Source organism: Suncus etruscus, chromosome 15 (assembly GCF_024139225.1).
Source record: "Suncus etruscus isolate mSunEtr1 chromosome 15, mSunEtr1.pri.cur, whole genome shotgun sequence".
Taxonomy (NCBI): domain Eukaryota; kingdom Metazoa; phylum Chordata; class Mammalia; order Eulipotyphla; family Soricidae; genus Suncus; species Suncus etruscus.
Window position 1 is genome coordinate 54,136,782 of NC_064862.1, and position 23,278 is coordinate 54,160,059.

General features: G+C 45.1%; 2 protein-coding genes across 2 annotated transcripts in view; one reads left to right on the forward strand and one right to left on the reverse strand.

Annotated features, from left to right (window-relative positions):
* EIF4EBP2 (eukaryotic translation initiation factor 4E binding protein 2) overlaps nt 1-23,278 on the reverse strand; it is a 445,368-nt gene that overhangs the window by 192,677 nt on the left and 229,413 nt on the right. The gene's annotated exons all lie outside the window — the stretch shown is intronic.
* SAR1A (secretion associated Ras related GTPase 1A) lies at nt 1,826-22,352 on the forward strand. Its single transcript, XM_049789228.1, has 7 exons — nt 1,826-1,918; nt 9,238-9,310; nt 9,443-9,562; nt 9,978-10,043; nt 13,858-13,961; nt 19,375-19,506; nt 21,822-22,352. The coding sequence occupies exons 2-7, from the start codon at nt 9,253-9,255 to the stop codon at nt 21,936-21,938; spliced, it is 597 nt and encodes a 198-aa protein (XP_049645185.1). The 5' UTR covers nt 1,826-1,918; nt 9,238-9,252; the 3' UTR covers nt 21,939-22,352.

Genomic DNA, 23,278 nt, shown 5'->3' on the forward strand with positions numbered 1-23,278 from the left:
ACCTTCTATCTATAGAATATCTTGTAACATATTGGAGTCGGAGAGATAGCACAGTGGTAGGGCATTTGCCTTGCATGCGACCAACCCAGGACAGACCCGGGTTTGATCCCCAGCATTCCAATGATCATCTGAGCCTGCCAGGAGTGATTTCTGAGCACAGAGCCAGGAGTAACCCCTGAATGCCGTCGGGTATGGGCCCCCAAATCTTGTTATATATTAGCTATATTACAATTAACATTGTATTAAAATGACAATTGTATTTTGTTTCAACTGGCACTACTAAATGTTGAAGAGAGAAGAGGAAAATGGTAAGGAGTCAAGAATCTACTAAATTTGTATAGATTTAGAATAGGTGGAGTTAGGACACAGGAAGGCGTAATTGCTAGGTTGGGAAAGTCTGTGACTCCTTTGTGCCTTTGAGGACAGGATGGGAGAAAATGATGGTGCCTCTCTCCCTATTTAGTTAGGAAACCCCCCCCCCCATTTCATTTCTATTTCCTTGGATTGTGCCTTAGGTTGGGGCCACTTTGCTTATAGTACTGGGTGAGATGCGTTAGGTTGGCTGCATGGTGTCCCACAACCCTGCAGTCCTACTCCACACACCCCAAATTGTCAGGAAATTCAAGATTTCACTCCTGACTTGTGCCTTTGGTTTGGACCCTCGGTTTGAAAGGGCAGTGTAGGCTATGTCCGGTCATGAGGGACCCACACCTCTTTTGTGTGGGGGGCACACTTGGTGGCGCTCAGGGGTTACTTCTGGCTCTGCACTCAGAAATCACTCCTGGCAGGCTCAGGGGACCATATGGGATGCCAGGGATAGAACCTGGGTCCATCTGGCCTTCCAAGGCAAATGCCCGACTGGTGTGCTATCACTCCAGTGCCTGACCAGCAGCTCTTATTGAGTCTGAAGCTTTGTTTACACAGGGATTGGGGGGGGGCGCACTGAAATTGGGGTTTCAGGATTGTCTTTAGAACTAAAGGAGAAAATATTTGTAAAGCACAGAACAGTAAGGGACCAATAAGTTGCTTTGCCACTGCTTAGTTCAATAAACTTGGTTGGCAGAGTTCACTCTGAATTTCTGATCTCTGCAAAATGGGATAAAAAGGGTTAAGGTTGGGCCCGAGCTATAGTACAGTAAGAGGGCGATTGCCTTGCACACAGCCAACCAGTATTCAATCCCTGGCATCTCATAGGTACTCTGATCCTGCCAAGAGTAGTAATTCCTGAGTGCAAAGCCAGGAGTAACCTCAGAGCGCCACTAGATGTTGCCCAAAACTTGAGAAAAAAAAAAAAAAAAGTAAGACTTGTCTAAGATCAAATGAGATCAGGCAATCAAAATACTATTTTTGCACTCTGCACATAACATCTCCATGCAAAGAAACTATTCTGAAAAGGAGGCTCCCACGGAAACTATAATTGAAATCAACAGAATGCATTTTAGACCGAGACCCAAAGCCTAATCTGGCCGCGACAATCTTTTGTGATATTCCCCATGCAATGGGGTGGGGGGTGGACAGGACACAGCCAGACGTGCAGCCGAAATCCCCAAGCACCTAGGGATTCCAGATCCCTATCCCTCCCTAGCCCATCATCCAACCCCTAGATAGGCCACCGGGCACTGACTGCCACGTCTCGGGCGTCGTCGCACAGCACCGGAAGCGAGTAGGCGGGGCCAAATAGATCCCTCCCCCGCGCGCTACGTCGCGCCCGGAACCGGCCCTCAGCCGCTGGCGTTGCTGATTGGGCGGCGCGTGACGTGAGGGGCGGAGCCTAAGGCGCGCCGGAAGTCCCGGGTGGGGAGGAGTGACGTATTTCCGGCGAGTAGCTGGCGCTGCTGGTTGCTGTAGGCTTGTGTACTGTAAGGAGGGTCGAGGTCGCCCGCTGCCGCTGCCGCCGCCGGAGAGAGACCCTCCGGCTGTAAGTGGGAGCCCCGTGCCGAGGGAGGGGAGCGGAGAACCGGGGATGACAGCGCGGAGGCCGCTGTGTGTGTGTTTGTGTGTGTGTGCGGGGGGGGGGGGAAGTGACACGCAGGCGGTCGGGCGAGTGGGGCCTTTGGGCTGGTTCTGCGGGGAGGGGCCGGCGCGGGCCTCCGGGGTTCTAGTTGAGCCGCATTCCGCGCGGGGACTCGCAGCTACGGGGACGATCGGTCCTGCCCGGGGGGATCCTGGCCATCGGATGAGCTCAGCGCAGCAGCCGGCAGGTGGTGGGAGCCCCCCGACACCCGGGCCAGACCCCGCAACAGTGACTCGAACGTCTGTCCTTCCCCCCACCCCAGTTTCTGTTGTCACCCGTTGTTATGGATTGAACCAATTTTTAAAATTTTTTTGGGGTCACACCCGGCAGCTTTCAGGGGTTCCTCCTGGCTCTGCATTCAGCTATCTGAAAATTGGCAGGCTCTTTTGGGGGACCATATGGGATGCCGGGATTCGAACTGTCCACCGTCCTTCTGCATGCAATCTCCATGCTATCTCTCCGCCCTTCTCCTTTATTTTTTTTAAACCTTTTAAAAAATAACCCCAAATAGAGGAATGGGAGGGAAATGGGAGATATTAGTGACAGGAAGGGTGCCCTGGTGAAGGATGGTGTTTTATTCTATGATTAAAAACCCAACAATGAACAGTTTTGTTTTGTTTTGTTTTGTTTTTGGGTCACACCCAGCAGCGCTCAGGGCTTCCTCCTAGCTCTGTGCTTAGAAATCGCTCCTGGCAGGGCTCGAGGGATCATATGGGATGCCGGGGTTCGAACCACCATCCTTCTGCAGGCAAGGCAAACGCCCTGCCTCCATGCTATCTCTCCGGCCCCGTAGATGAATGAACATTTTGACGGCCCCAGCTTAGTGGTGGGTGTTCAATGCCAGTGGGGCAGGGGGCCATGAAGCGCTTGTTAGGCCAGTCTCTCTCTCTCTCCCTATCCTCCATCCGCCCAGATTGTACTAGAGGGTTAGTAGAGATTCGCACTGGCGCCCACCGTTGGATCCTGGGAGCCGATCGTGGCTTCTTTAAAAAGCTAAAAATAAATAAATAAAGCCTGCTGCCCGCCCTCCTGGGCAGGTCTGCGATGGGTTCGGGACCTGTGTAGTGTGCCTGAGAAGTGTTGCAGAGATGCTTGATATACAGGCTGAGCGTTATTGCCTCCTCCCCTTTGAGTCCCTTCTGTGGGGCCTGGAAGGAGCAAATTGGGAGTTTTGCGTGCTGATTGGTTGGGAGTTGAGAGAGCAGAGGGGGTGGGTAGAGCGGGAAAGAGGGTAGAAACAAATAATTGTCAAGATGTATGTAGCAAGAGGCAAAAGGTTCCCACGTTGATAATCTGTGTACATGGTGGGTTTAAGAAAGTTTTTATGTTATTTTGTGATTTGGATTTGCTGTGATAGTACCAGGAAGAGCTTTTTGGCTTGGGATTAAAAGGAAGGGTTCTTGCCACAGAATTCAAGAGACTGGAGCCTTTGCTTTGTGGAGGCCCCACACCCCCAGGCCTTTGGCTCTGGAGCATTGTATGAACCTCTGAACCACAAGCATTAAGTGGCCTCAAAAACAAACCAGCTGGGGCCAAGACTGTGAAGGAGAATCTGGCTCCCTACACTGGAGAGATATCATGGAGGTAGGGCATTTGCCTTGCATGCAAAAGGACGGTGGTTCGAATCCCGGCGTCCCATAAGGTCCCCCGAGCCTGCCAGGAGTGATTTCTGACATAGAGCCAGGAGTAACCGTTGAGCGCAACAGGGTGTGATCCAAAACCAAAAAATAAAAAAATAAAAGGGTCCGGAGAGATAGCACAGCGGCGTTTGCCTTGCAAGCAGCCAATCCAGGACCCAAGGTGGTTGGTTCGAATCCCGGTGTCCCATATGGTCCCCCGTGCCTGCCAGGAGCTATTTCTGAGCAGACAGCCAGGAGTAACCCCTGAGCACTGCCGGGTGTGGCCCAAAAAACAAACACAAAAAACTAAAAGGAGGAGACTTGTTGATTCTTCAGCTGAGCTAAGACTATTGGTGACCCTGCCTTGGGAAATCAGGCCAGAGATCCTGACTTTTGTATGGTTGGGGTGAAGCTGGAATGAGGTATCTGAGCAGGCACTGAATAAACTTATTTATTGGATTTTTGGGAGGTTTGGAGAGGGCTTCATGCAGTAATCATGAGGGAATCCATGACTAGACTTTGCAGTGCTTGGGGGGAACCATGTGGTGCAGGGAATTAAACTCAGGCCAGCCATGTACAAGACATGCACCCAGGGGCCGGAGAGATAGCATGGAGGTAAGGCGTTTGCCTCGCATGCAGAAGGATGGTGGTTTGAATTCTGGCATCCCATATGATCCCCTGAGCCTGCCAGGAGCAATTTCTGAGTGCAGAACCAGGAGTAATCCCTGAGCGCTGCCAGGTGTAACCCAAAAACCAAAAATGAAAAAAAACAAAAACAAAAAAAAAAAAACAAGACATGCACCTGAACCCCTGGAATATCCCCCAGCACCTGAATAATCTTTGAAACTACTTATGATGGGTGGACACATTAAGACTGAAAGATGAGTCCATTAAGTTTCCATAGTTGTTTTTTCATTGAATTCCTGGCAGTGCTCAGGGATCATTTCTGGCGGGTTAGGGGAAACCAGATGCAGTGCATGGGGGAAACCAGTTCAGCCATGTGCAAAAATAAGTGCTCCACCCACTGTGCTGGCTTTTTTTGGTATATACCCAGCACACTCTGGTTATTCCTGGCTCTGCACTCAGGAGTTATCCCTGCTCAGGGAACCATGTGAGATGCTGGTGTCAAATCCACAAGGCAAGAACCTTCCCTACTGTACTATCTCTCCAGTCCCTCCTCTCTCTGTCTCTCTCTCTCTGTCTCTCTCTCTCTCTCTCTCTCTCTTTCTCTCTGTCTTTCTCTCTCTCTCTCTGTCTCTCTCCCTCCCTCTCCCCCTCCTTTCCTCTCTCCTTTCTCCTCTCCTCTCTCAGGGGTTTACACCCAGCAGTGCTCAGGGGTTACTTCTGGCTCTACGCTCAGAAATTGCTTCTGGCAGGCTCAGGGGACCATATGGGATGCCGGGATTCAAACCACCATCCTTCTGCATGCAAGGCAAACGCTCTATCTCCATGCTATCTCTCTGGCCCCTTCCTCTATATTTTTTAGCATTACCTGAAGATGTACCTTACACACTGTAGATTATTTTAGAAGATGATTGAGAAGGCTTTCCCCCTCCAACCTGAGAAGGCTTTTAAAGCAGGAATTTCAAGGGAAAATGGCAAAATGTAAGGAATTCAGTTAGTCTGAAAAATACCATTTATATTCAGATATTCTTGTCATCCCTGCCGAATTCCTCTAGTTAGAGACACTCTTGAAACGGTAGGAAACTATGTTTCTAAAGCTCTGGCCACTAAGCCGGGTAATATAGAAAAGAGTATATGGGGGCCTGGGGAGATAGCACAGCGGCGTTTTCCTTGCAAGCAGCCGATCCAGGACCAAAGGTGGTTGGTTCGAATCCCATTGTCCCATATGGTCCCCCGTGCCTGCCAGGAGCTATTTCTGAGCAGACAGCCAGGAATACCCCTGAGCACCGCCGGGTGTGGCCCCAAAACCAAAAAAAAGAAAAAAAAAAGAAAAAGAAAAGAGTATATGGGTGTTGTGTGTTAGAGGTGACTCAGGATGGTGGCTCTAGTAGTGGAGCACAGGTCTTGCTTGTGTCACATCTGGGGTTTGATCCCAGGTACTTAACACCTGAGTCCCACAGAGAGCGTTTCCCCATCACACCCCACAATGACACATACATAGTCACAGTGGGAGTGACCTTAATGAGTGACAGGCTGGCTGGCAAAGAGATGCACTGTTCTGCCTGTAGTAGGAATGTAAACACTGGCATTGTGTATGTACTTAAGTCCTTGGACTGCCTAAAGTGAATTTCCAGACAAAACATTAAAAGGCTAGATTTTGATTTGGTGTAAAATATATTTTGATAGAACTGATGAAGATCAAATACCTCCTTTAGTCATTCCACCCCTCCAGTGTTGGGGGTCGAGCCCAATTCTCAAGAAAGCTGCCTATCCCTTCAAACACCCCCTCCGCCACCCAACTCCTCACATTTAGTATCTTTTAGTAAAAGCTTTTTTCCTCTAGCATCTGTCCCTCTTCTAAGCTTCATTCAGTAATCAGAATAAAAGTCATTGAAAGTCAGCAGTCAGGCATTAATGAGTTTTTGTCAGGTCATGGGGTTTACCAACAAAAATAATACCATATTTGCCTAAAAGTCGGGAGTCATATTATATGCTGGTATACGGCATGCTGAAACTTGTTCCAGCTTCAGGGACGAGTGATCCGCACCCCTCTTACTTTTAAGAAGTAACTTTTAAGACTTTTAGGAAGTTTTTCATGGGTTGAAGGATCATCTCATATGCCTGCAAATATACGGTAGTTTATTTGTTTTGTTTTGTTTTGTTTTGGGGCCACATCCCCCAAGGCTAAGGATTTCTTTCTAACTCTACAATCTGGCTGGAGTCACTCCTGGTGGGGCTTGGGGACCATATATGGTGCTGGGGATCAAATCTAGGTAGGCTACATGTAAAGTACACCCCTCAACCACTGCACTATTGCTCTGACGACTCCTACCTTCGACAACAGTATTGAATGAAAAGGAAATCAACACCACCTAACTTGATTTGGTTTAAGAATATAGGTAGATATTTTTTGTTTGTTTTTGTTTTATTTTGGGCTATACCCAGAGGTACTTAAGGGGATTATGGCTCTGCACTCAAGAATCACTCTGGCTGTGCTCTGGGCACTACATGTGTGTTGGGGATCAGACCTCGGTTCTGTGCAAGCCAAACGCCCTCCTTGCTACACTATCTCTCTCCAACCCCAACATAGGTAGGTTTTGTGGAGACTTTACCACTCACTGTGACTTTGTCTTTCTGGCCTGCCTACTGGTGCCAGGCACGTGTTGCAGCCCTTTGTGCTGCCTCCTGGCCCTGAAGTGTGTATTTTTTGAGTATCTTTTGGCCACATCAAGGATAAAAGTATGTAGCTGTACCTGCCATTGGAAAAAACTAGGTCGAGTCGGGGTGGCCTTTATTTTCTGATTATGTCTGAGACAGGCAAAAGTTCATTATGAACTATGAAATGCTGACTCTCAGTAACCATAAGGCCTAGTGCTAGGTCTTCTCATTATGAAGGTGTGCAGGCCTAGCAGCTTTGGAGCTCCCCTCTTTTGTAGGCTGTGGGAAACAGGCAGTGACAGTCCTTTCAGTATTAAGACATGAACCTGGGCCCGGAGAGATAGCACAGCGGCGTTTGCCTTGCAAGCAGCTAATCCAGGACCAAAGGTGGTTGGTTCGAATCCCAGTGTCCCATATGGTCCCCTGTGCCTGCCAGGAGCTATTTCTGAGCAGACAGCCAGGAGTAACCCCTGAGCACTGCCGGGTGTGGCCCAAAAACCAAAAAAAAAAAAAAAAAAAGACATGAACCTGACCAGAAACCCACTGCCAGGCCCTGAATGAGGATTCTTAACTTAAGAAGCTGTTTTTATGAGTTGAGAATAGCTATCTGCTAAGGGGGCTAAACAGTATTTTTTTTTTTTTTTTTTGGTTTTGGTTTTGGGTCACACCTGGCAGCACTCAGGGGTTACTCCTAGCTCTGTGCTCAGAAATCGCTCCTGGCAGGCTCAGGGGACCATGTGGGATGCCGGGATTTGAACCACTGTCCTTCTGCATGCAAGGCAAACACCTTATCTCCATGCTATCTCTCCGGCCCCTAAATATTATTCTTTAATGAGGAGAGCATTGGTAAATAGAACAGGACAAATTGTACTAGCTAGTAAGGTTTTTGGAGCTTAGTTTTTTAGAGTTCTTTAAAGAGAGACAGGAATTATAGTTTTTTGTTTGTGTTTTGGGTCACACCTGGCAGCGCTCGGGTTACTCCTGGCTCTATGCTCAGAAATCACCCCTGGCAGGCGCAGGGGACCATATGGGATGCCGGGATTCGAACTACCGTCCTTCTGCATGAAAGGCAAACGCCTTACCTCCATGCTTCTCTCCGACCCTTTATTCTTAAATTTTATTTAGAGAGCGAGAGAGAGAATATTGGTGTTGCAATGTGAATTTTCGTTTGTTTGGCTTTTTGGTGTTTTTTTTTGGGGGGGGGGCCACACTCGTTTGATACTCAGGGGTTACTCCTGGGTAAGCGCTCAGAAATTGCCCCTGGCTTGGGGGGACCATATGGGACGCCAGGGGATCAAACCTCGATCCTTCCTTGGCTAGCGCTTGCAAGGCAGACACCTTACCCCTAGTGCCACCTCGCCGGCCCCATATAATTATATCTTTTATTTATTTTGGGGGGGGGGTCACACCCAGCAGTGCTCAGGGGTTATTCCTGGCTCCATGCTCAGAAATCGCTCCTAGCAGGCTCAGGGGACCATATGGGATCCTGGGATTCGAACCACCGACCTTCTCCATGCTATCTTTCCGGCTGCAATGTGAATTATTGACAAGACTGATTTCCTTGAGGTGTTGGTCACAGTTAGTAGGCCTTTCATTCTTACATTTGGGGGAAGAGGGAAGAGAGGTATTTCAATCCGAATTATTGGTGTTTGTCACTGGTATAGCAGAGAAGAAGCTGGTGAGTGTGAATAAGTAGCTTCTTGGTAAATCTCCATGAGTCACCCAGTCATGAGGAAAGTGCCACTTTCAAAGAAAGGAAAAGGGGTCAATGGGTAAGGCTTATGTCTTGTACGAAGTCGACCTGGATTCAATTCCCAGAATCCCTTAAGGTCTCCTGAGCACAGAACCAGAAACTCCTGATTATTATTGGATGTGGCCCAAAACCCAGAAAAAAATTATAAAAGAAAAGGCAAGTCAGAAAGTGGTGCCGGAGAGATAGCATGGAGGTAGTGAGTTTGCCTTGCATGTGGAAGGACAGTGGTTCGAATCCCGGCATCCCATGTGGTCCCCTGAGCCTGCAAGGAGCAATTTCTGAGCATAGAGCCAGGAGTAACCCGTGAGCGCTGCTGGGTGGGACCCAAAAACCAAGAAAAAAAAAGAAAGACTTCCTAAAAGAAAGGAAAAGTCAGCAATTGTATGGGTCAAAGAGGCCCAGAGGTTTGGTTTTTTTTTTTTTTTTTTTTTTATATCAGGTGCAAAAGCCTTTGTTTTCTGACCCTGAAAGAGACCATCAACATAGGACTGTAAACATGTGTTAGCTTTTCTGGAACAAAATAGCCTCCTTGAGAAAGCTAATGTGTGCTGCTCTCTTATTTTCTCCAGGTCTAAGCACTAATAATGTCTTTCATCTTTGATTGGATCTACAATGGCTTCAGCAGTGTGCTCCAGTTCCTAGGTAAAGCCATCACCCTGGAATAAGTCAGAGGCCAAAAACTTGATTTCTTAGAACAATTTAAATAGAAGCTACCTTTGGTAATATACAGAATCAAATTAGGTTTAATAAAAAAATTTTTTTTTTCTTTTTTAGGACTCTACAAGAAATCTGGAAAACTTGTATTTTTGGGTTTGGACAATGCAGGGAAAACCACTCTTCTACACATGCTCAAAGACGACAGATTGGGCCAACACGTACCAACATTACATCCGAGTAGGTTTGACAATACCAGGTGACCTTTGATGTCTGAAGGTCAGTGTTAGGCTCGGAGGATGAAATCCCAGTTGCTGCCTTTCGTTAACTGAGGTCCCCAAAGAAAAGTCACTAAAAATTAAGCTTCCTGTAGGGCACACGTGGTCATCCCCGAACTTAGTCACTCTGTTTCTACCATCCTCCTAGTGAATCAGATTCCACCTGTCTATAAGAAGCAGTAAACAGTGGGGCAAAAAGAAACTGGGCATTTCTAGACTGATTTAAGAAGGCTCCACCTTGCATCCTCGCATTTACAAGTGAAAGTTACAAGTGAAAGTTTTGTGTTTGTGTTGGCTAACAACAGTCTTGGCAGCTGGCTGGATCTTGTTGGGAAGGGGATGTTTCTTCTTTTCAGCATCAGTTTCTTTCTTTTCAGCATCAGAAGAGCTGACAATTGCTGGAATGACATTCACGACTTTCGACCTTGGTGGGCATGAGCAAGGTAAGAGAGGGTGCCCTGAAGGGGAGATTGGCTTCTTCGTTGGAGTAACCCTCTTTAAGATGAGCTCTGTCAGTTGAATGTATAAATTTTTATGTTGAGGGTTGAGAGCTTTTTTTTAATAATATAGGCACTTAATTTTATGTAATTTCCAGTGCATCAGTAGTTACCTAATTAATTGAAGACTAGGAGCTAAAGAGAGAGAGCAGTGAATAGGTGCTGCCTGTACGCAGCTGACCTGGGCTTGATGTTGGCACTACATTACATCCCCAGAGCCCCTTCTCCAGAAGTCACCCCCTGAGTGCAGAATTGTGTGTAAGTTTTAAATATACCTGGGGTGGCCCCTAAACAAACAAAAAGAATAGTAGAAAACTATATTCCATTATACCTTTTGCACAGCTTTATTAGTTTCCCTCCTAATATAATGCATATTTTTCTTAAGCTATTTAATTACATATTGCCAAGAAAAGCACTAGACCCTTAATATAATAATAATTGTTATCTAGCCAGAATATTTTATTTTTATCTGCTTGATAGTGTAGCTTTTTTGTTTCGTTTTGTTTGGGCCACACCTGGCGGTACTTAGAACTTACTTCTGGGGGCCTGGAGAGATAGCACAGCGGCGTTTGCCTTGCAAGCAGCCGATCCAGGACCAAAGGTGGTTGGTTCGAATCCCGGTGTCCCAGATGGTTCCCTGTGCCAGCCAGGAGCTATTTCTTTTTTTTTTTTTTTTTTTTTTTTTTTGGTTTTTGGGCCACACCCTGTGACGCTCAGGGGTTACTCCTGGCTATGTGCTCAGAAGTTGCTCCTGGCTTCTTGGGGGACCATATGGGACGCCGGGGGATCGAACCGCGGTCCGTCCTAGGCTAGCGCAGGCAAGGCAGGCACCTTACCTCCAGCGCCACCGCCCGGCCCCCAGGAGCTATTTCTGAACAGACAGCCAGGAGTAACCCCTGAGTACTGCCGGGTGTGACCCAAAAACCAAAAAAAAAAAAAAAAAGAACTTACTTACTTACTTCTGGATCTTTGCTCTGAGATCACTCCTGGTAGTGCTCAGGGGCCATACGGATGCTAGGGATTGAACTTGGATCACCAACTTGCTATACTATCATTTTGGCCCAGAGAAGCTGTTTTGTAAAAATGATTTAAAAAAAAAACAAAAAAACTTCTCCCTCTTCCTGCTTACCACCAATGCTGCATTACAGTGTTTGTTCTTGAACACAGTTTAATGCAGTGTTATACTTTAATCATGTCCCTTGATATATTTTATTCAAAGTAAGTATAAAGAATTAAATATTTTTAACTAGTTAGAAGTTGCACAAACAATATAATGACTACTTGTGACCACTCTAATCTGAATAGATGTTTTGTATATTCAGCCCATTTAGGGCATTTGTTGGGGCATTTTCTTCACTTTGCACTTTACTCAATTTATCCATTTAGTTTCCAGATTCCTATTAGGTATCTTATATGTGTTTTAGAGATGCCCACATGTGGCAGCTTTAATCTCATGAGTACTCAACATTTGGCAAAACTCTTAGAAAAACACATTAAGATGTTGGAATAAATATTGGGGTGGGTTTGGAAAATAAGGAAGTATTGGAATTCTGTCAGTCACTCATTTGTAAGATACACAGAGTTGTTCATGGTTGTGTTTCAGTCATACAGTGTTCTAACATCCATCCCTTCACTCATGCACCTTTCTGGCCACTAATGTCCCGTTTCACCCCCTCCCCCGATTTCATTTCGGAGTATTATGATAACTTCGTTTTGTAGTTTAGTGTAAAAAATGGAAAGTTGGTGATATCTAGTGCTTCAGTCAATTTTAGCCAAAAGTGATCCATGCAATTTTTATTGATTTCTTTGATACAATTATGTTAATTATTTTAATAATTGTGTCCTATAAAACCAAATATGTAATACCATAGCACATAAATTATGTGTACAGGAAAAACGATTAAGAGACCTGGGATATACCTCAGAGGCAAAGCATTGTCTTGTATGTGTGAGACCCTGGGTTTTATCCCCAGCTTTATACACCAAAAAGGAGTGAAAGAAAATATATGAAAGCATGAACAGTGGCTATAATTTTTATGGAGGATTATTATAATTTGTCTTGATTCCTAGATTTTTTTTCTTTTCTTTTTTTTGGGGGGGCCACGCCCATTTGATGCTCAGGGTTTACTCCTGGCTAAGCGCTCAGAAATTGCCCCTGGTTTGGAGGGACCATATGGGACCGTGGGGGATCGAATCGTGGTCCTTCCTTGGCTAGCGCTTGCAAGGCAGACACCTTACCTTTAGCGCCACCTCGCTGGCCCCAGATTTTTTATTTTTATTGGAGTAGGAATGGTTCTATGACATCTTTTTTTTTTTTAATCAAAATAATTGGAAACTGTTTGCAGGTTTATATTTATCTCAGTTGAACTGAGACCGTCTGGAGTTTGAGATGGAGTAGATTTTTTTGACACCTGAATTGGAAGTTGTGTATGTATTTGTATTTGGTGTGATAGTTTGTAATTTCAGGTGTTGATAAGCCAGAGGGAAATGTGTTAATGGCACATAGTTTTGTTTGGGGGAAAAGAAGCTTTTTCCATAATAGCTACATTGCTACTATAGTCGATAGTTGTTTTCTATAACTTTAAGGTTTTGACTTTCAGAAGTTGTTCAGGCCCAGATGTTATCTAATTCATTGTGCAGTCACAGGTGTGTATACAAGTGAATATTTTGGAGCATTTAAAGAGTGCAAGGATTAAGATGATTGCTTTGTTCCCAGGTGACCTGGATTCGATCCCTGGCACTGCACAGAGTCCCCTGAGCTTGTCCAGATTTGATCCCTGGGCACATAGCCAGGAATAAGTACTGAGCACAGTTGCCAGCCAGTAGTGGTCTAAAAGCAAATCAGAAAACAAAGGAAAATTCTTCTAAGTCCTATTTTTTTAGGTGGTAACTATCACTAACAATATATTAAAGTACAGATACTTCCTTACTCATTACTCATCAATTGAAAGATTTAGAAACTGGGGCCGGGCGGTGGCGCTGGAGGTAAGGTGCCTGCCTTGCCTGCGCTAGCCTAGGACGGACCGCGGTTCGATCCCCCGGCGTCCCATATGGTCCCCCAAGCCAGGAGCGACTTCTGAGCACATAGCCAGGAGTAACCCCTGAGCGTCACAGGGTGTGGCCCAAAAACCAAAAAAAAAAAAAAAAAAAAAAAAGAAAGATTTAGAAACTAATGCAGCATTGATTCCCAAATTGCCATTACTTCATTTAGAAGGAAAACAAAATTGGGGCACACTGGATTGATTACTGAAGTCTGGGGCAGTGGATCTGTGAACTCAAGCTCCCTGTGAGGGCCAGTTTATCTGAGTACAGATGTGTAGAGTGGTTAGCACACAGAAACCATTACTGTTAATTAGGTAGGAAGACTCTGGTAAAGTTTTGTGGACAACTTTCATTCTGCTATTCAAATTCTAGGGCAGGCTTATGTGCCCCTGGGACAAAGAAGATCATTTAAATGCAATAAACTGTCTGGATTAGTAGGAAGTGGTGAATACCCGGGGTCTGGTGGGGCAAACCCAGGCTGCACTGAAGAGGGTGGACCCCATCTATTTCTTTTGCTACTCCAGATGGGCCAGTTTTGCAAATTCAATCCACAAATCATCTTTTGATACTGTCTGTTTTGATTGAACCGTAGCTGGGACCTGCTGAATCAATATGGAATCTACAAAATTTGGCCGAGATTTGCCAATTTTTTTGACTTTGGGATACTTTATCTTCAAAAACTGCTTGTATTGCTGTAACTATAAACTTTGTCCCACAGCACGTCGGGTTTGGAAAAATTATCTCCCAGCAATTAATGGCATTGTCTTCCTGGTGGACTGTGCGGATCAGCCTCGCCTCATGGAATCCAAAGTGGAGCTTAACGTAGGTTCCTATTTTTCCCATTCTTGGCTTGTTCTATTGAAGGATTATAGTTTAGTACTACCTTCATCATTCAGTTAACCTCCAGTGGGAGGCCTGGGTACAGGAAGGAAGACTTAGTCTTTAAGACTTAGCTTTCCAGTATCCTATAGAAACTAGTTTTGAACTTGACTAAATTAATTTTGTTTTTATTTATTGTAATTGTTCAGAGTATACAGGTAAGATATTTTCCATTTATACATGACATATGGTCACTTTTTCTGATGCGATTGCATATCGAACCTTTATTTATTTATTTATTTATTTATTGGTTTTGGTTTTGGTTTTTGGGCCACACCCGTTTGACACTCAGGGGATACTCCTGGCTATGCGCTCAGAAATCGCCCCTGGCTTGGGGGGGGCCATATGGGACGCCAGGGGATCGAACCGCCGTCCGTCCTACGCTAGCGCTTGCAAGGCAGACACCTTACCTCTAGCGCCACCTTCCTGGCCCCTGCATATCGAACCTTTAAGAGAGATGATGTTCTTTGTTTATGAATCTGCGCTCCCTGGTTATACCCATCCATTGCCCTGATCATTTGCCAGCTCTTCACTGTCTGTTTTCCATGTTAACTTTTGATTATTGCTTTGTATTCCCCAGCACATTGTGATTTGATTGCGGGGACCTTGCCATAGTGCTTTACAAAATCCTTGCTTTAGCAGAGCAAAGGACACTTGGCAGGCCCTTTGTTTATAGTAAAAGAATAGGATCAAGAACTCTAGGTTTGGGGCCGGGCGGTGGCGCTGGAGGTAAGGTGCCTGCCTTGCCTGCGCTAGCCTAGGACGGACCGCGGTTCGATCCCCCGGCGTCCCATATGGTCCCCCAAGAAGCCAGGAGCAACTTCTGAGCCCATAGCCAGGAGTAACCCCTGAGCGTCACAGGGTGTGGCCCAAAAACCAAAAAAAAAAAAAAAAAAAAAAAAAAAAAAGAACTCTAGGTTTGAGGCCTGAGTGGTACCACAGTGGTAGGGCATTTGCTTTGCTTGCAACTGACCCAGGATGGATGTTGGTTCTATCCTCACCATCCCATATGGTTCCCCGGGCCAGGAAGATTTCTGACCACAGAGCCCAGGAGTAACCCTTGAGCGCCACTAAGTGTGGCCCACTCCTCACCCCCACCCAAAAAAAAAAAAAAAAAAAGAACTCCAGGCTTTGCCCCATCTTGGCATTGCATTTTCTTGGCTTGACTATTTCTGTAATGTTGCCTTTGTTATTCCTACTCATTTACCCTGTTCTTCTACTCTCTATCTGCTCTCTGGCTATTACCATTCTTATTCCTGGCAGTTTGAATTTGTCTCAATTTTTTAAGTTTGTTTTGCAAATGTATATAGCTCTTGTCTCCTGTAGAATCACATGCCTGGAAGATCTTCCTGCCTTATGTGACTTCTTGGCACTTGTTTTTCCTTTTTAATCCAAGCTCTTTGTGGTTTTGTTGCTCTCTCTATGGCTGGCACTTCCCTAAGACTTTTTCAAAGCTACCTGTTCCTTTGCTTAGCTGTTAGGTCTGGTGTTTTCTAGGGTCTTTTAAACCTATCGATGATACCTGATTCCTGTTTCTATCACCCACACGCCACCAACACCTACATGAATTATCTATGTGGAGCCGCAGCCTCATACATAAATCTCCGAGATAACTTCTCTACCCATTTCCCATTTATTCTCCCAGACTGAAATATTTCTGTCCAGTCAACTTTCTTGGACGTGCAGTCCTGTGTTCTGTGACTTGGTAGAGATTCCATCCATCAACCTTCCAAGGATTGTAATACTAGAAGGAACTTTCTCACACTTGCCATTGCACTTTTCTTTTAGCAGATCTATCACCTTTGGGATGAAAATCACAATAGAATATTGCTGTGGCTAGCTTTGGTCCAATTATGTTAATGAACTTTGAATTCTCTCTAGGAAAATGAGGGCACGAATGGAGAAATATGGAATAAATAGAGACCAAACAAGGTTATGTGGGAGAACAAAAATGTCCTGATATTTAATGTGAAAAATCAGGGGTAGATACGGGGAATTTTACCAGTCACAGTTTTTTTCTGTGGTATGAAAAGATGCTCACATTTGTTTCTATGCAAAGTACAACATATCTCTTGTTAACAGAAACTTTCTCAGCGTACATAGTTTGATATATACAATAATTCACTTGACTTTAGGTGGTACAAAGACCTGATGAATAGATATAGAAATGAATTTCAAGTAAGAGTCCAGAGTTAAAAGAGAAGGTGAGGGCCCGGAGAGATAGCACAGCAGTGTTTGCCTTGCAAGCAGCCGATCCAGGACCAAAGGTGGTTGGTTAGAATCCCGGTGTCCCATATGGTCCCCTGTGCCTGCCAGGAGCTATTTCTGAGCAGACAGCCAGGAGTAACCCCTGAGCAACACTGGGTGTGGCCCAAAAACCAAAAAAAAAAAAAAGAGAGAGAGAGAGAGAGAGAGAAGGTGAATTTTAACATCTCAAAGCAGTTCCTGTCCAGCTAGACTCTGGATGTCAATACTGATGTAGATTAAGGGATTTTGCAATGTGCCGGGCTTTTCTTATCAAACTTCCTATTTCTTTTGTTTGTTTGTTTGTTTGTTTTGGGGGTGGGTGGGTCAAACCCCCCCCCCCCCAGTGCTCAGGGATTACTCCTGGCTCTGTGCTCAGAAATCACCCCTGGCAGTCATGGAGGATCATGTGGGATGCCCGGATTCGAACCACCATCCTGGATGTAAGGCCTTACCTCCAGGCTATCTCTCTGACTCCCAAACTTTCTATTTCTGAGGGAAGAAGTTTTTGTATTAGGGGCAAATAAAAGAGACAAATTTATCAGAATGAGATGCAAATCTGTAACTGGTAAAAGTTTTCTCGACAGGGGCCGGAGAGATAGCGTGGAGGTAGGGCATTTGCCTTTCATGCAGAAGGCTGGTGGTTCGAATCCTGGCATCCCATATGGTCTCCTGAGCCTGCCAAGAGCGATTTCTGAGTGTAGAGCCAGAATTTACCCTTGACTGCTGCTAGGTATGACCCAAAAACAAAAGGAAACACAAAAAAGTTTTCTCAACAGCCCAATGTTATATCCTGGCCAAACTTCTTGGATGTTAATTCTGAGGTAAAAATTAGTTAGCAAGTATTCAAAGTACTTTAGAAATGTCCCGGGGCCGGTGAGGTGGCGCTAGAGGTAAGATGTCTGCCTTGCAAGCGCTAGCCAAGGAAGGACCGCGGTTCGATCCCCCAGCATATGGTACCCCCATATAATCCCCCCAAGCCAGGGGCAATTTCTGAGCGCTTAGCCTACTCCTGGGCATTAAACGAGTGTGGCCAAAAAAAAACAAAAGAAAAAAAAATGTCCCCAAAGCAGAACATTCCTTTCTGTTTAAACTGCAAGGGCATATATTTGCCTGTATAAATTTTTATGTTTGGAAGTAAAAGCTCAAAAATATACACAATACAGCAGAAGAGAGATTCATATTTAGGCCAAATAAATATTTGTTACTGAGCATGAGAAATATCATCCTCGCTATCAAAAATCTTGTGTGCTAGTTGCATCATCATCTAGATCACGTTTTCAGCTGCTTTTCTCTGCTACTTTGAACTACTCTCAGGATGTGACAGAACGCTGTCTGTGAATTCACCAAGCCAAGGAAGTCTATCTAGCAGTTTCTGGGTTTGGGCTTGAGACTATTGCAGTCTGGCCTGTGACTTCATTGATCTGTTATTACTGGCAGCAAAGGTGCTTGAACCTTGCTGTCAGTTCTGTGAGGCTTCTCAGAGTTCCTTCCCTCTGTGAAGCCATTGCTGCTGTTCTTCCTTTGCCTTCTCACCTACCCACATCCTGCCCCTCTTTCAGAGCCCATTTTTTTTTTTTTTCCGCTTTTTGAGCCATACCTGGGAACGTTCAGAGGTTACTCCTGGCCTTGCACTCAGGAATCATACCTATCAATGCATGCTCAGGGAACCATAATGGGTATTAAGGGCCAATCCCAGGTCAGTCATGTGTAAGGAAAGTACCTGGTTCATTGTACTTATTGCGCCAGTCCCTAGGATTCATAATTTTATTAAAGTGTTCCTCAGTCCTGGGCCCGGAGAGATAGCACAGTGGCGTTTGCCTTGCAAGCAGCTGATCCAGGACCAAAGGTGGTTGGTTCGAATCCCGGTGTCCCATATGGTCCCCCGTGCCTGCCAGGAGCTATTTCTGAGCAGACAGCCAGGAGTAACCCCTGAGCACCGCTGGGTGTGGCCCAAAAACCAAAAAAAAAACCCAAAAAACCCAAAAACAAAAACAAAGTGTTCCTTAGTCCTACATTACTGGTTTCTTTGTCCTTTCTTTCTTTCTTTCTTTTTCTTTCTTTCTTTCTTTCTTTCTTTCTTTCTTTCTTTCTTTCTTTCTTTCTTTCTTTCTTTCTTTCTTTCTTTCTTTCTTTCTTTCTCTCTCTCTCTCTCTCTCTCTCTCTCTTTCTTTCTTTCTTTCTTTCTTTCTTTCTTTCTTTCTTTCTTTCTTTCTTTCTTTCTTTCTTTTTGGTTGTTGTTGTTGTTTTTGGGCCACACCCAGCAGTGCTCAGGGCTTACTCCTGCCTATCTGCTCAGAAATAGCTCCTGGCAGGCACAGGGTACTATATGGGACACCGGGATTGGAACCAACCACCTGAGGTCCTGAATCGGCTGCTTGCAAGGCAAACACTGCTGTGCTATCTCTCCGGCCCCCATCTGTCCTTTCAATAAGTCTATTCTGTCCCCTTTTGACCCTCTGCTAGCTTCACCTTGTTAAAAGATGTGAACATTTCTCTAGTCCATGCATCCATCTTACCCATGTTTTTGTATCTCTTTCAGTGCCTGAGAGTGTGTTGATAGCACTTACATTATGTGGGGAAGAATTGGTGTCTGCTTGAGGCCTGTCTAAGAGTGTCCATTCTAGAGTTTGCTCTGTGATGACTTGAGGTTGGCCTGTTGCTGAGTTAAGATTTAGCTCAGAGTTAGGTGGGCCACTTCTGCCCACTGAAGTTGAAGCTCTTTTTTTGGTTTTGTTTTGGGGCTCCATCTGGTGGTGCTCAGAAATTACTCCTGGCAGGCTTGGGAGACCATATGGGATGCCAGGGGTTGAACTCAGGTCAACCACATGCAAGGCAAATGCCCTACTTGGTGTGCTGTTGTTCTGTTGCCCTAAAGTCGAAGTTCTTAGGGAATTTTGATATCAAGGTAACTTTGAAAGTCAAGGCAACCTTAAGGTAATTTTTACCTACTGTTAAAGGTGTTAGATTAATGTCAGGATTAACTTTTTGTTAGTCACTTAGGGATAAAGATCATACCTTGAAGCCTTAGGAGAAAGTTGTGCTTTGTCTTTTGTTACCTGGTGGTCTTTGTGGGCCTTTCATTTTTCTTTTCTTATAAACTTACCTTCAGGCTTTAATGACCGATGAGACAATATCCAACGTGCCAATCCTTATCTTGGGTAACAAAATTGACAGAGCAGATGCAATCAGTGAAGAAAAGCTCCGTGAAGTATTTGGGCTTTATGGACAGACCACAGGAAAGGTAAGAGAAAAATCTCCAGGGGACACACCAAAAACATGCTCAGTTTTCAGGATCTTGATTTTCCTTCCCCTTTAGTAGTTTCTTGGCATTTGCTTTACTGTGTGTGCTTTATGATCTTTAAGGCAGGAGCATATTCTTTTTTTTTTTTTTTTTCCTGTTTTTTTGAGGTCACACCCGGCAGCGCTCAGGGGTTACTCCTGGTTCTACACTCAGAAATCGCTCCTGGCAGGCTGGGGGACCATATGGGATGCCGGGATTCAAACCACTGTTTTTCTGCATGCTATCTTTCCGGCCCCAGGAGCATATTTTTACTTTTTTAAGTAAGCATATTCTTTCTTTTCTTTTTTTTTTTTTTTTTACTGTTTTCCTTTTTTGTAGCTTATGTTTTGCTTGTTTTGGAGGTCATGTTTTGCCGGGGATCCACTTTAGGCCTCCTCCTGTGCTCAGCCCGACATGCCATTTCTTCAGCCCATTTTTACCTGTTTTAAATTCTTTAGGCATTTGAGGAGGAAGGCAGTGGTAGGACCTGCTTTTATTTTTTGAGGGGGAGATTTCAGGTGTGAAATCCTGGCGACCATTTGTATCACTTTATTAACAAAGAGATCAGAGCACCCTGATGACAATCGGTCTCATCAGTGTTGCCTGCTTCGAAGATTAGGAAACCTCGCATCATCTGGTCCAGGGTCCTCACATGTCCCTTATAAAACCAGGAGTGAACACAACAGTCTGTTTCAATCAGGGCCTACACAGAAGTTTTGCCATCTGGAAGAGCTATTGCTAAAACTATGCTTCTGAAATCTTGTAATCAGTTTTCATTAATCAAGAAAGTTCTGGATTCTGAGATAAAAAAGATAGCTCAAAAGGTAGGAAGTAGGTGAAGAGGCCTGGTTTGATTCACCTGTGGTTTCCTCTGCACTCCTAGGAGCACATGACCTTCGACTCAGTCCACCATTGAGGTTACCCTAAAATAACATTGAAAACATTTTCTTTTTTTTTTTTTTTTTTTTTTTTGGTTTTGGTTTGGGCCACACCCGGTAATGCACAGGGGTTACTCCTGGCTATGAGCTCAGAAGTTGCTCCTGGCTTGGGGGACCATATGGGATGCCGGGGGATCGAACCGCGGTCCGTCCAAGGCTAGCGCAGGCAAGGCAGGCACCTTACCTTTAGCGCCACCGCCCGGACCATGAAAACATTTTCTTTTCCTTCTTGGTTTTCTTTTTTGTTTGTTTGTTTGTTTGTTTGGATCATACCCGGCTGCACTCAGGGGATACTCCTGGCTCTACTCTCAGAAATTGCTCCTGGCAGACTTGGGGGACCATATGGGATGCTGGGATTCAAACCACCATCCTTCTGAATGCAGGGCAAACGCACTACCTCCATGCTATCTCTGGCCCTAGCTTTTTTTTTTTTTTTTTTTTTTTTTTTTGGTTTTTGGTTTTTGGGCCACACCCAGTGGTGCTCAGGAGTTACTCCTGGCTGTTTGCTCAGAAATAGCTCCTGGCAGGCACGGGGAACCATATGGGACACCGGGATTCGAACCAACCACCTTTGGTCTTGGATTGGCTGCTTAAAAAGGCAAACGCGGGGCCGGGCGGTGGCGCTGGAGGTAAGGTGCCTGCCTTACCTGCGCTAGCCTAGGAGACGGACCGCGGTTCGATCCCCCGGCGTCCCATATGGTCCCCCAAGCCAGGAGCGACTTCTGAGCGCATAGCTAGGAGTAACCCCTGAGCGTCACCGGGTGTGGCCCAAAAACCAAAAAAAAAAAAAAAAAAAAAAAAAAAAAGGCAAACGCGGCTGTGCTATCTCTCTGGGCCCCTGGCCCTGGCTTCTTGTTTTTCACATATCGTTAGGCTGGCCTATACTAGTTAGTCTTTTTCTTTCTAGAGATGCTTCAAGTGGTCCATGTAGTTTTCCTTCTGCATTTTCTTATTTTCACACACTTCTTAATTTTTCATTATATCACCTGGTATTGGTATATATTTATAAATGTGTTAACAAGAATGCACTTATTCTAAAAGTTGTCTGACTTTTTTTTTTCTTTCTGTCCATTGAAGAGTTTGTTGGTATAGTGGGTTGTAGTAACCTTGTTTTACTGCTGTAATTTTCAGGAGAGTGTTGGTGTGCTCAGAACAGATGCTCTTCACATAGAGGCCGAGACTAGATTATGTTGAAAGGCTGAAGTCTTGCAAAAATCCCCCATGTGACCTCACCCACGTTCTTCCCACAGATCCCCAAGATTGACTTCCAAGGACAGGATAAAGTTATTGTGCTCCCCTGCTGACCTAACGGGTCTTTGCTGTTTTTGCCTCCTTTAGGGAAATGTGACCCTGAAGGAGCTGAATGCCCGCCCCATGGAAGTGTTCATGTGCAGTGTGCTGAAGCGGCAAGGCTACGGTGAGGGCTTCCGCTGGCTCTCCCAGTACATTGACTGATTGATGTCTGGACAGTGGAAATAAAAGAGTTTGACTTCTTTGGACTGATCCTATACAAGCTTCCTCACGAACTTTTCCAATACAACAAGGAAAGCTCCCGACCGTGTCTGGCTTCAAGAAGCCGAGTCTCTGTCTGCTCTCCTTGTCCAGTGGTGACGTGTGCTCTTCTCCACACCGGTGGGACCTGATGCTTCTCATGTGCTGGAAGGACATTCCCCACCCCACACCCCATAACCCTCTTCTCCAGACTTGGAAGTTGGCGGGATTTTCCCAGTCAAGCTGTGTGCCGCCACAGGGCACCTGAGGAGAAAAACACATCTCACCATCATGATTTCAAAAGAAAGTGAATCTATTTTTTCAAGAAAGTGTTGTCAATGTAATTGGTTTCCCTCCTAACTTTTTAAGTTAATAGTGTATTTGGTCCAGAGTTTTCTATTCTTTTTTAAAATCTAGTGAGATTTAGATTAAAAAAAAATATGCGTAGTTGGATGTTGAAGGGCAGAGCTCTGCGTTGAGCTAGCAGGTGATGAGATGCTCTCCCTTCCACCATCCGCCTTCCTGATGCTTCTGTGGGTGGAGCACCTGGTGCAAGGGGTGGGAAAGGGCGGAGCTTTAGTGTGGCCTTTGGAGCTGTCCTGTGGTAGGGCAGGGCAATTTCTACCCTGGGATGGAAGAGGCCAGGAGGGCTTCTGCTTTAAGGTCATAACCTGGTCAGCCTCGGGTTTGATACTGTTAGGATTTCATTTCTTTCCAGCATTGCTTTCATTTCCAGTAAGAAACTGGTTTTTGTTTTGCCTCCAGAAGAATTGAGAACATCCCCCTTGTTCAGTTAGTAGGCATTGCAGATGTCTTGTTACTTTTTTGACAGTTTCTAGGGAACATTGTTTTTCTAATAAGAGTCATATAAGACCAAATGAACAGCTTATGGGCTCTTAATCTTGTGACTCTATGAACAATTTATTTTGTGGGCTTTAAAATTCCCAGTTACAGGCCTGGATCTCTGTTGTTTGAATGTTTTTGGGCTCTGCCCTTATACTGGTTGTCAGTTTTTTTGACGTTTGAAGGTTAGCTTTTCCGTTTTTGTTTTTGTTTTTGTTTTTGTATGAAGTTGCCTTTCCCCATTTCAGAAACAAGCTGGAGAAATTCAAATCCAATGACTTGCAGCTGTTCCTTTTGAGCAACTATCTCATAGTGTGAGCACCCAGTAGCGTAAGTATCTCCAGTAGCATGAATATTAATTTTTTATAGTGTTACATTTCTTTAGTACCCTATATGAAGTTGGATCTGCCTGATCTTCAACTTTCCACCTTTGGAGCAAAACATGGAGAATGGCTCAGAGA

Coding starts and splice junctions, on each gene's coding strand:
- SAR1A (XM_049789228.1), top strand. CDS start 9,253: ATGTCTTTCATCTTTGATTGGATCTACAATGGCTTCAGCAGTGTGCTC. Junction 13,962..19,374: donor AATCCAAAGTGGAGCTTAAC/GTAGGTTCCTAT, acceptor ACTTACCTTCAG/GCTTTAATGACCGATGAGAC. Junction 19,507..21,821: donor ATGGACAGACCACAGGAAAG/GTAAGAGAAAAA, acceptor TGCCTCCTTTAG/GGAAATGTGACCCTGAAGGA.